This window comes from Schistocerca gregaria, chromosome 5 (assembly GCF_023897955.1).
Source record: "Schistocerca gregaria isolate iqSchGreg1 chromosome 5, iqSchGreg1.2, whole genome shotgun sequence".
NCBI lineage: Eukaryota > Metazoa > Arthropoda > Insecta > Orthoptera > Acrididae > Schistocerca > Schistocerca gregaria.
In genome coordinates this window covers 96,177,452-96,191,125 of record NC_064924.1, presented here as the reverse complement: position 1 = coordinate 96,191,125, position 13,674 = coordinate 96,177,452, and the positions used below count along the sequence as shown (strand labels likewise).

General features: G+C 37.4%; 1 protein-coding gene across 2 annotated transcripts in view; it reads right to left on the bottom strand.

The window, feature by feature from the left end:
* LOC126272403 (acetylcholine receptor subunit alpha-like) overlaps window positions 1-13,674 on the bottom strand; it is a 272,215-nt gene that overhangs the window by 40,185 nt on the left and 218,356 nt on the right. For both annotated transcript variants that reach the window (XM_049975231.1, XM_049975232.1), the window contains exon 7: window positions 2,112-2,264. In XM_049975231.1, the coding sequence (XP_049831188.1) occupies window positions 2,112-2,264 (153 nt within the window). The remainder of the gene's footprint in view (window positions 1-2,111; window positions 2,265-13,674) is intronic.

The following is a 13,674-nucleotide window of genomic DNA, read 5'->3' as shown; positions in this document are numbered from 1 at the left end:
TAGAAAATAAAAACAAATAAGTGGAAATAATAAATTTACCTGCTTTTTGAGAGGGTAGCACATTTACCATAGTGAAATAGTGTAAGGCAATCTTAAAGAGATTTATTACTCTACAGATGTTATAATGCACATTGAATAAACTGTAAATAAAGAATAATTACTAAGGCATGAAAGATAAACAACCAACAGGTGGATATAGATTTTAGTATTTTAAGCTGATTAATTTCAGTAATAAATGTCACACAAGTGTTTCATATATCAGAATCTATGTGGGAATCTAGTAAACACAATATGTAAACATAAGGAAATAAATATTGGGCTTATGTGCCTCTTTATCCAATATCACAATATTTGGGTGCATGACCATATTGCCATCAACAGGTGCATTGATTAATTGACTGTTAAGAGACAACCGCAGGGCTTATATCTGAATGCAGCTCCCTCCCTTCTCCTCCTCCACCCCTCCACCCCTCCACCCTCCCATCTTCATCCAGTGGTCTGCTCTTGTCACTGTCACATTACTCATGCAAAATTCAGATTTCTCTTTTCTCATACGATATCCATGGATGAAGGGCATCAGTCAGATTCCATATTCCTAGATTTCCAGAAAGCATTTGACAGACTATTACAAAGATCCAAACATATGGAATAAGTTCCCAGATATGGCTCAAAAACATCATAAGTATTGGAATGCAGTATGTTGTCCTTTACAGCAAGTGTTCATCAGAGCCTAGGGCATTGCCAGGAGTTCTTTAGGAAAGTGGGATAAGACAGTTCTCATTGTCTACATACATAAATGATCTGCTGGATGGGGCGATCATGAATCTGCAACTATCTGCTGATGACACTGTAGTACATGGCAAAGTATCATCACTGAGTGATTGTAGAAGATGAAGGATGACTCAGACAGAATTTCTAGTTGGTGTGACGAATGGTAGCTTGCTCAAAATGTAAGTAAATGCAGATGAGTAGGAAAGCGGCTCGTTAATGTTGGAACACAATATCAGTAATGCAGTAGTGTACTGCTTGGCACAGATAATGGTGTTTTTTTCCCACTGCATTTGGTGTGGGCAGATGTCACAAGATATCCCTTCAGGTTGATCATTGATTCCTTTACTCAGTTTTTTTTTATTACAGAGGACAAGCAGTAATATCTGGGCTTAATGTTGCAAAGCAATGTGAAATCGAACGAGTATAGAAGGGTGGTAGTGGGGAAGGCAAATGGTTGATCTTGATTTTTTAGTTCATCTACTAAAGAGACGGCATATAGAACACTTGTTTGACCCATCCTTGAGTACTGCTTGAGTGTTTTGGATCCCCAGCAGGTCAGATTAAAGAAATAAATTGAAGCAATTGAGAGGCGTGTTGCTAGATTTGTTATCAGTAGGAATGATCAAGAAGCAAATGTTAGGAAGATGCTTTGTGAACCCAAATGGAACTCCATGGAAGGAAGATAATTTTCTTTTTGTGAAACACTACTGAGAGAACAGTCATTTGCAGCTGACTGCAGAATGATTCTACTATTGCCAAAATAGATTTTGCATAAGGTCTTCAAAACAAGATAAGAGATATTAGGGCAAATACTGTGGCATACAGATCGTCATTTTTCCCCTGTTCCATCTGCAAGTGGACTAAGAAAGGACATGACTGATAGTGGTACATGATACCTCCACTGCACACCCTACAGTGACTTGTGAGTTCTGTATGTAGATGTACAAACATACTCAATGAATTTCTGCAAAAAGACTAAAATGGACTAGAAGAATGTATAGGGACATGGCAATAGTAGTTCAATGATGAATGGAAAAATCAGGGATAAGCCTTACAATAATTGTGATGATGTGGCAGCATGAATGTAGTAATATCTACTTGAAGATGATTAATATCAGTCATATAATGACTGAGAAGACAAGGAATATGTTACAGAAGGGAATATAAACTGTTATTCTTGCTAAGTCCCATTTATGGCTGTAGCTGTAACTAGCAAATGTTGCTCATACAATCTGTGTTTTGTAATTTCTCATTATGAACAGTATGGCAATGAACAAAATTCCTAATGTGTTAAGTGCAAAGGAAGTACATTGTTTTATAAACTTGATACTGTTACTCACCCAAATGAGGAACAGATTTTCCATAGAAGTATATTTCAAAAGCCACATGTAACAAGCAGAACATGTGCAAAAACAATGACACCACACAAACTGTAAGTCGCTGACCACAATCAGAAGGCAGGAACCAAGAGAATAATGTTATCAGACATAACACTGAAAAAAAAAATCAGCATTGTGTGAAGATATTACAATTGGAATGTAGTTACTGGGACATAGCATTTCATTAAAATGAAACTGCTTAAGTTCTATTCAAAATGAATTAAAACAGTGACATTGGTTTAAAATCCAGTATATAATTTCTTTATGTTGACTATCCAAAATATGACAAACTTCAACTTTTTTTAATAAAAAAAGTCATAGATATTTACCAATACAGAAAACATGAAACTTTAATCATGTACTCATATAAAATATTCTGTTTGCATAATGACTGTATACACAAGTACACATTTATCACAAAAGACAAGTACTTTAAGAAACAGATAGAATATGGTTTATTTTCATACCAATGTAATTTACAAATCAGTTAAGTAGGGCACAGGGACACCTAAAATGTGTAATACAGCTGTTAATCTCATGGGCTCTTGTAATGGAGCTGCAAATGTAAAGTAGTATTGTAATACTGTTCCACCACAAAAAACATTAATTATAAAGAAAAGACAAGTATCATGTCCTGCATTATGTGAATAATAAATAATGTAAAATTGCTGTAAAACAGCAAAAGTAATTTATTTAATGTAAATGACTGTATAATATATCAACAAAAATAATCAGTGTTTGAAGATATAGTGTGACGGATAAAAAATTTACTTACCAAGTGGTGGTGGGGTAAAACACATACAAAAGATATGGAAATGCAAAAGCTTTTGGAGCCAATGCCTCTTTCTTATGACAGAAGCACTGAAGGGAAAGGAAGAAAGATGAAGGAAAAGCACTTGCTAGGTTTACAAAACAGGAAGAGTTATGGAATAGTACTACTGTAGGGTAGTTGCTGTTGTTGTCACTAACTGAGTGAGTCTGTTTATTACTTGGTACTGTAACTATGTCCTTGATGAAGCCTGTAATGAAGAAAATAAAATAGAAGTTGAAAGCAAAGAGAGTTGAGTTCTCATGAAATAAGGACCTGGGTCCTGTTAATACCACACCAAAGGCCAATATAAATTATGAATGTAAAAGTTTTTTATCATTTATGTGGTAATAACCAATTCATCACAGGCAGGTGATAATGTGTCTTGGTTATTTACCCACGTAAATCACCACATCCAGTTATTTTCATAAAAATATCAAAATTTTGTAATGTTTTGACATAGTGGATAGCACTTGTAATAAATGTTCATTCTGGATTAAAATTTATGAATTCTCCCATTCATATTTTCAGCTACACTTATTTACACAATCAATATAAGCCAACACACACTAATGAATGATAGGTGTAAAATGAAGCATATGACTGTAGATCCAGAGTTCCTAAATGAAAATTGTATGACTGTCAAGAGGGCAATGCATGAATCCTTCAACAACTAACACAGCAGTGTATTATTGGAAGATTTCTCACAAAACTCAAAGAAGTTCTTGTCGTTTGTGAAGGCTATTGGAGGCAGCAAAAGTTTAAACTGAGCGTAACAAAGTAGAAGCAGAAATGATGAAATCCATTTTCAAATATTTCTTTCCACGAAAAACCATGGAGTATTGTCACAATTAATTTTCACACCATTACAAAGATGGAGTGATGTAAATATTAGTGTTCTTGGCATTGACAAAAAGGTGAAATTGCTAAAATTGAACAAAGCTCTAGTGCCCAATGGAGTCCATACCAGATTCCATACAAAGTTTGCAGCTGAGTTAGCCCCTGTTATAACCATAATACACCATAAATCCATACCTGCATGTCTGAATGAACAGATACTGTTGATGATCCAGAGAGTCTGTTTTATTAGACAAGCATGTAAGCATTGCAAGCCTAGGCAGGCACATGATGAGAACAGCATTCGTTTCGATTCCTTGTTGTGTCACTCTCTCTGCTGCAGAAATCCAAGTAGCGTTGTGAGCATTAGGTGATAAATTTAGAGGCTGCTTATAAATTTAGAGGCTGCTTATACGAGGACTTAGATAAAGTTTGGGTCAGTTTGGGGAGCGTGCATGGATAGCGGAAGTGCTTAAGGCAACCGTTTGCGATAAATGGGAAATCCAGGTTGAAGTCCCAGCCTGGCACAAATTTTCATTTGTCACAATTGGGTAGTTGATCTAAAACAGCTGATGTCAAGGAATTTGCAGTCAGCAAATAAATTTTGAAGAACTAAAAATCCTTCAAACAAAAAATGGTGTACAGTAGTGAGAAGAAAACACATGTCACCTTCTACAACAAGAGTGGCAGAAATGATTCGCAAAACTACCATCCACTATCCTTGACATCCATTGGTGAGCTCAAACACAATGAGATATCTCAAACAGAATGACCCCCTCAATGCCAAACAGCATGGATTCCAAAAACATTGCTCATGCAGATCTCATCTTTTGCTTTTCTCTCTTGACATCCTGAAAGCCATGGATCAAGGCAATCAGTTATATTTTGTATTTCTTGGTCTCCAAAAGGATTTACTCAATACTATATCTATGCTTATTATCAAATGTGTGATCATACAGGATATCAAGTGAAATATGTGTATGGTTCGATTTCTTGTTAGGGAGAACAAAACATGTTACCTTGGATGGAGATCATTGACAGATGTAGAAGTAAATTTAAGTGTGCCCCAGGGAAGCATGATGGGGCCATTGGTTGTTCATGTATATATGTGTAAATGAGACTGCAGACAATATTAATAGTAACCTCCAACATTTTGCAAATGATGCGGTTATCTATAATGAAGTATCATTTGAAAAACATAGGAAAAATATTCAGTCAGACTTGAGTAAGATTTCAAAGTGGTATAAACATTGGCAACTAGCAGAGAACCATCTGTTCAATTCCAGGATTTTCCATTCTGTTCATTAGCCTTTTTTTCAGGATAAGAGCTTCTTAAAAATGAAGGTGAGGGCAAATAATAAACACAAGTAAGATACATAGAATGCAGGTTTGACAGGATAAGTATTATAAATAGATATTATTTTAGTATGCAAATAATGTCAGGAGTAAAGATAACCACCCACCATATAGTTCAGAAGCTGAATGGCTGACAGCCACATAAATGAAATTGAAAATATATCTGAGATTTTGCACACTGTCCTTACCTGAAGATAATTAATACACAAATGGCTATATTTTACTTGCTAACTAAACTGTCTTAGAGCTGCAGCTTGACATGGGTAAGGGGTTGTGTCAGGTGGGATGGGTAAGAGGGTAAAAGGGAAGGGGCCGGTGATGGAGAAAGGTGGCTTACTGAAGAAAGGGAACAGGGCAGATAGATGTTACTGAGATGGAAGTCTGGATTGAGAGGAGAGATAAAAGAAAGTCATACCAAGATTGTGTAAATGCTAGTGTGTGTCAAGATTAATAGGGTGAAGTGGGAGACAATGTAGCATGATGGTGAAGGGTGTGGAGCAGGGGCTTGCAGAAACTGAGGCCAGGAAGATTGTGGAACTGTGAATTCCAAAAGTTACATTTAAATACATTGTAGTGACAACCACATATTCAGTCCTGCTTGACTTACAAGAAAATTTAAGATAGTTACCTAACATACAATAAACACTCATTTTTCATAGTTTAACTTGTTAACTACATCACATTTTTGCCTTCCTGCAGGATTCTCTACAGTGAAACTGTTGCCTGGTTAGCTAAACAATAAAAAATTTTCTTTTGGGATAGTCTATGACCTTCTGGATGTCTTTGACTGTGGATCATTAAACTGTGATTATGAAACTACATTGCTTTGCTATTAATGACAAGCCTATTGAATAGATGGAGTTGCATCTGAATAATAGAAAGCAGAGAGTCACACTGACAAATTGTACTACAAGAATGAAACTCAGAATGGGGGAACATAAATACATATAATTACGAACTATGTAGGAAAGCTAATCCAATGGCAATAGAGAGTTTTTTAAACCTTGTTAATGAACAAAAGTGGCACAATGTTTATAGTGTCGATAACATAGATGACAAATATAATACTTTTGTTAACACATTTCTCATGGTCTTTGAGAATTGCTTTCCACTAGAACATTCGAAGTGGGGTACTATCAGCAAAAGACAGCCTGGATGGCTCACTAGTGGGATAAGGATATCATGAAGAAAAAAGCAGGAATGATAGAAAAATGTTGAAAGTAGTCACAATCAAGCTACAGTAACTCATTACAAAAAGTATTGCAAGGTGCTTAAATATGTTATTAGGACGGCAAAGAGTTTGTGGTATGCAAATAGAATAGTTAAATCACAGAATAAAATTAAAACCATATGGTCAGTTGTAAAGGAAGTGTCTGGTCAGCAGCACAAGATTGATGAAATAAAGTCAGTTCATAGTAAAAATATTTCTGTTTTTGATAAGTCAGATATATGAACATATTTAACAATCATTAAAGAATAAATCACAAATTTTTTCTAAGCCTTACTGGTGAATTATATAAGAACTTAGTTTCTACAGCAAATTATACAACTTTCTTCGAAAATGCCTTTATTTATTTTATTTATTTATTTATTTATTTTGTGTTCCGGTGATCCATGTTGTGAATACATCACAGGATATGGAACGTGTCAGTTTTACAAACTTATTATGGTATTTTGTAAGTATTTCTATTGTTCATATTAAAATTATACAGCTTAGATTAACATTACAAATTAAAATCACCAAAAAATAAATGTTACAAAGTTAAGTATTACAGACTCTATACATGTAGATAAAATAGAAAGAAACTTCCACATGGGAAAAATATATTAAAAACAAAGATTCCAAGACTTACCAAGCGGGAAAGCGCCGGCAGACAGGCACAATGAACAAAACACACAAACACACACACAGAATTACTAGCTTTCGCAACCGATGGTTGCTTCTTCAGGAAGGAGAGGGAAAGACGAAAGGAAGTGGGTTTTAAGGGAGAGGGTAAGGAGTCAAGGAGTCATTCCAATCCCGGGAGCGGAAAGACTTCCCTTGGGGGGAAAAAAGGACAGGTGTACACTCGTACACACACACACATACATATCCATCCGCACATACACAGACACAAGCAGACATATTTAAAGGCAAAGAGTAAGGGCAGAGATGTCAGTCGAGGCGGAAGTACAGAGGCAAAGAGGTTGTTGAAAGACAGGTGAAGTATGAGCGGCGGCAACTTGAAATTAGCGGAGGTTGAGGCCTGGCGGATATCGAGAAGAGAGGATATACTGAAGAGCGAGTACCCATCTCCGGAGTTCGGATAGGTTGGTGTTGGTGGGAAGTATCCAGATAACTCGGACGGTGTAACACTGTGCCAAGATGTGCTGGCCGTGCACCAAGGCATGTTTAGCCACAGGGTGATCCTCATTACCAACAAACACTGTCTGCCTGTGTCCATTCATGCGAATGGACAGTTTGTTGCTGGTCATTCCCACATAGAAAGCGTCACAGTGCAGGCAGGTCAGTTGGTTAATCACGTGGGTGCTTTCACACGTGGCTCTCCCTTTGATCGTGTACACCTTCCGGGTTAAAGGACTGGAGTAGGTGGTGGTGGGAGGGTGCATAGGACAGGTTTTACACCGGGGGCGGTTGCAAGGGTAGGAACCAGAGGGTAGGGAAGGTGGTTTGGGGATTTCATAGGGATGAACCAAGAAGTTATGAAGGTTAGGTGGACGGCGGAAAGACACTCTTGGTGGAGTGGGGAGGATTTCATGAAGGATGGATCTCATTTCGGGGCAGGATTTTAGGAAGTCGTATCCCTGCTGGAGAGCCACATTCAAGGTCTGATCCAGTCCCGGGAAGTATTGCGTCACAAGTGGGGCACTTTTGGGGTTCTTCTGTGAGAGGTTCTGGACATGTACATACAGAAAATATACTACTGAAAACTTAAGATGTTTACGAGTAATAGATATACAGGATCACAAATGAAGAGTTGGAAATGTATCTGAGACTTATCCGTACAGGTACTAGGGTACTATTCATCATGGTTCAGGAACTCTTCTATAGTATAAAGTGGCCCTTGCAATAGGAACTGCCTTAAGCTTTTCTTAAACGAGAACTCATCATCTACTAAACACTTAATTTGTGAAGGGAGGGCATTCCAAGATTAATGTCTGAAACCCTCCTCTGTGATACTGACAAGGGGGAGATTGAATCAATAATTAAATCATATCTCATGGATATAATCGAGTGCCTAGCACGACATTAAAGTACTATACTGCACATGTGAACCCTATACTTAGCCATATTTGTTATTTTTCCATTAAGAATGGTCAGTTTCCAGAACAATTAAAGTACTCAGTAATAAAGACACTTTATAAAAAGGGAGAAAGGGATAATGAAGACAATTTTAGACTTATTTCTATGCTATCAGTATTTGCTAAAGTTATAGAAAAGGCTGTGTATGTAAGGATAATTTATCATTTTATTTCACATAAATTGCCATCAAATGTACAGTTTGGCTTTAGAAGTCATTTAACAACTGAAAATGCTATATTCTCTTTTCTCTGTGAAGTACTGGATGGATTAAACAAAAGGTTTTGAATGCTAGGCATATTTTTTGATTTAACTGAAGTGTTTGATTGTGTTGATCACAAAATATTGCTCCATAAGTTGAACCATTACAGAATATGGGAAGTAGCTCACAATTGGTTCACCTCTTACTTTAACAACAGACCGCAAAAAGCCATTATTCACAGTGTTGAGAATGGCTGTGATGTGGGGTCTGAGTGGAGGATGGTCAAATGGGGGATGCCCCACAGATCAGTGTTGGGGCCACTCCTGTTCCTTATTTACATAAATGATATGCCCTTAAGTGTTACAGGTGATTCTAAGATATTTCTGTTTACTCATGACGCTAGCTTGGTAGTAAAGGCAGTTTTGTGCAACATTAGCTCTTTTTCAAATAGTGCAGTTCATGACATAAGTTCATGGTTTGTAGAAAATAAACTAACACTCAATCACAGTAAGACTCAGTTTTTACAGTTCTAAAACACAATTCAACAAGACCTGACATTTTAATTTCGCAGAATGGGCATATAAATAGTGAAAATGAACAGTTCAACTTTCTAGGTGTTCAGATAGATAGTAAACAGTTGTGGAAAGCCCACATTCAGGATCTTGTTCAAAGACTAAATGGTGCCATTTTTACTATTCAAATGGTACCTGAAAAAAGTGATCATTTGATATGAAAATTAGTCTACTTTGCTTATTTTCATTCGCTTATGTCATATGGTATTATATTTTGGGGTAACTCTTCCTATTCTCAAAGAATATTTTTGGCTCAGAAATGGGCACTTTGGACAATAAGTGGTGTCAGTTCATGAAGCTCTTGTGGACCCCTGTTCAGTAGACTGGGTATTCTGACATTGATCTTTCAATATATATGTTCTTTAATGTCATTTCTTGTTAACAATATCAGCTTATTCCCAAGACTTAGCAGCTTTCACTCAGTTAATACTAGGCAGAAATCCAATCTGCATTTTGATCACACTTCCTTAACTCTAGTGCAGAAAGGTATGCTCTCTACTGCTGCATGCATGTTCAATAAGCTACCACAAGAATTTAAAAATCTTGGCAGTAATCCACATGCTTTCAAATAGAAACTGAAGAGTTTCCTCATGAGTCACTTCTTCTATTCTGTTGAGGGGTTCCTATGTTATATTGTTGATACCGTTTCCTTAAACTTATGGCTTGACTTTTTTTGGGTTTTATTTTATCTGTTATTACTTCTATGGCTTAATTTCATGTACTGACATGTTCCACAACCTTGGAGATTTGCTCCTCAATTTGGTCCTACAAAACTAGATGTATGAATAAATATATAAATTTGTTGTGGAGTCACATAATATTCAGTGTTGCACCCACACCTTTAATAATCTGTATAAATGACCTTCCAGTGACTTCAGGGGGGAAAATCTGTTTCCTAATGGTGCAAGATGACATATTGACATATGCTGCACATCATCTGCTGTATATCATCTGCTGCAATGAAGCTGTTACTGTTGTCAAGATGTCAGAAAAGCTCATTGACATAATCACTGACAAAAGTCCAGGAATTAATCAATTCTGGGGCATCGTTTTCAATGATTTCAGGTGCTTTCCACTGTCTGGTGAAGAAAATAATAGTCCAATATTCAAAGGCCATTTCACTGAAGCCTGCAAATGGAAAATACCTCCTACTGTTAGGAACCTGTACTGTAAGAATGACTATCAATGAATGAACACAGCTCTTCAAATCTCTCAATTTAAAAGAAGAGCATAATGTTATCCTTGTGTGGGAGTTCTTGCAGGCATCACAAGCAGTCATAAACTGTGAAATATTGAAGCTGCAGATTGAGGAAGCCATTCCAATAAGTTCACACAACAAATATTGCTCTGGTCAATTGTCTGCCGCTGATGACACACTTATCCTTCCATCATGAATCAGATAAGTTCTTGTCAATAATCTGGATACTCAGTTAAACTGTGAATCTCTGTTTGAGTACAAATGGTTACTCAGCCTCGCAAATAAGCCTATATACCACTGTCAATCACACCACAGCCCTGGATCACTAACTGCCATAGGTCTCATTTTCTGCAGAGTAGATGCACAATAATTGTAAAGATTTCTTGTTCCATATCACAGTGATAGGTCACAACTTCAATTCACAGAACATTCAGATAACTAAACAGGCTTATAACTAACTTGACACAGGGACATCAGCAAGTGCTGGCCATTCTTTGTTATTTTTGGGTGCATTTGAGTCGTGGGTGGTGATGGGGCACTTGATGGCTGAATGTGGAACACCATATCAACATTGAGGTTGATGCCCTCACTCATAAAAGGGTGTCTACAGGTGAATGTGGGGTAATTCAGAAGGAAGTGGAGAAGATGCTGTGAGAGGAGACCATTGAGCCACATTTCCTGCAGAAAACACAGTTTTCAAGCATGCAGTGCCATATATAATGATCTCTGATCCTGAAAAAGTGTGTCAGTCAGGACTGCTGCCAGAAGTAATTTCATGATGTAACATTGTCCACAGGATGAAAGCTCCCTCTCACTCACAGACAAATTATCCTATGGAATATTTTATTAATAAATTGGTGGATATGCTCTCATTGTATGTTTATGTTACACAGAGAAGCTGGGAATCATCCTGTGAATAGTAAGAGATGCATGTAACACAACAAAGCAAGATATTGCAGGTTTCACACCATTTCTCTTAACCCACATTCAAACAACAATCGATACTTTCAACCTAATGATGCTAAGCATACTTACACCAAGCATAACCTGAACTGAAGAAACATGACATCTGACATAAAATAGACATTCGATGCCCGGCTTAAGGACTGTTGATGTTATTAACATTTTAATGCCAAATACCCCCCTAGTATGGTTTTCTACACCTGTGCAGAAGGTCAGGATGTCATCAAAATCACTGAACTACTCCTTCGGTCTACGCTGAATCCTACATTGATTGTCAGACATTACCAACAAAGTCAAGGATGATGATCTTATATTGAGGACACAAAATTGCAGAGAAGTTGACCATGTGCTTCAATTCAAGCTCTATCATAATCTTGAGGCGCAGATCAATAATAGGTGTTTCTGATACAAGCAACATGAAGATCTGCCCAATGACCATGATGCCTCAATGGGAGTAACTCTATTTGAGCATCACAGAGACAGATAATGTTATCAGAACATGAGGACACACCATTGGTACCATATAAAGGGCTGCTAACTACATCCAGATGCAGGAAGGTATAGTCCATTCCAAAACAGTGGATCACTATTTTGGAAGGGGGAGCAATTCAAGGTGCTATATCACCACATGTTGTATGATGTTCACCGTGATGTAGTGGTTATTGTCCCTGGCTGTGAGATGTGGGTACCCATGTGATTCCTGCTCCATGAAATTATTTATAGTTTATGATCTGTAATTTCCGAAAGATTCTGGGCTTGGCTGTTCATGAAACTCTATGCTGAGGTTTCAGCTCTGTGTGTACTTTTTGTGCACTCAATAAATATGTTTTTAGTCAGAAGTGTTCTCGTTGATGACCCTACCCTTGTACGTGACACATTATTCTAGATTTTATGTAACAAAATCAAGGGCACAAATTCACTCATATGAGGCGTACCAAAAATATTTGATCAGGAATACAGCTGCTCTGCAGCATACAGTTTAAGTTTTAATCTTACTCATATTATGCAGATTCAAAAAAACATAAATAATATTACAAGGTGTAAAACTTTGCTTCTGCCATTTTTCCCCCAACATTTGAGGCTTTAATGAAACAAATTGGTTACACATGTATCATTCAAAGTATTTTCCATCGCTGGCCACTACTTTCTCCCATCTTTCGGGCAGTGTATGAATCCCGTGTATAAAAAAATGTTCATCTTTTGAAGTGATCCATGAATCGATCCAATTTGTGACTTCTTCACGAGATCAGAAGTGTTGGTCAGCCACACCATGCGTCATTGATCTAAACAGGTGACAGTCAGAGGGAGCAATGTCTGGAGAATACAGCGGGTGGGGTAGGACTTCTCATTTTAACGTTTCCAAGTACGTTTTGACCTCTTTTGCAATGTGGGGTCGAGCATTGTCGTGCTTCAAAATCACTTTATTGTGCCTCTCGCTGTATTGTGGCCATTTGGCTTTTAATACTCTGCTCAAACACATTAATTGTGTTTGATAACAAGCACCTGTGATTGTTTCACTTGGTTTTAACACCTCATAGTACATGACGCTGAGCTGGTCCCACCAAATGCAGAACATGATCTTGGAGCCATGAATATTCAGTTTGGCCATCAATGTGGAAGCATGGCTGTGATATCCCCATGATTATCATAATGGACCCATTTTTCATCCCTGGTCATAATGTGATGTAGAAATTCCTTCCATTTTTGCCTCTGAAGCAACTGTTCACAAACACACAAGCTGTTCAATGTCTCTCAGTTTCAACTCACACCAGACTCAAGTTCTTTCTTTCTGAATCATGCCCATAGCCTTGAGACATTTTAAAATGGCTTTCTGTGTCACTCGCACTAATTGTGCCAATTCTTATTGAGTCTGACGTGAGCCTTCACGCATCAATGCCTCCAGTTCTGCATCTTCGAAAACATTCTCTCTTCCACCACTATGCCAGTCTATAACATTAAAATAAACGTTCCTCAAACATTAAAACCACTCATGACATATTCTTTCATTAATAGTGTTCTTATCATATGTACTCGAGAGCATTTGATGAGACTGAGCTGCTGTTATCTTCATACTGAAACTAAACAGTAACACTTCCCGCAAATGACGAGAATTAGGCTCGGAAACTGACATTTCGGATCAAGAACAACTTTATGATGCAGACACCAATTGACTAATGTTTGAATGAGGTTATGTTGACTGAGATCCAAGATAACTGCCTGACATCTGCGATCTGTTTGTTTCGACCGCTACTTACCATTGTCGCCACCTATTGGCAAATGGTGGATG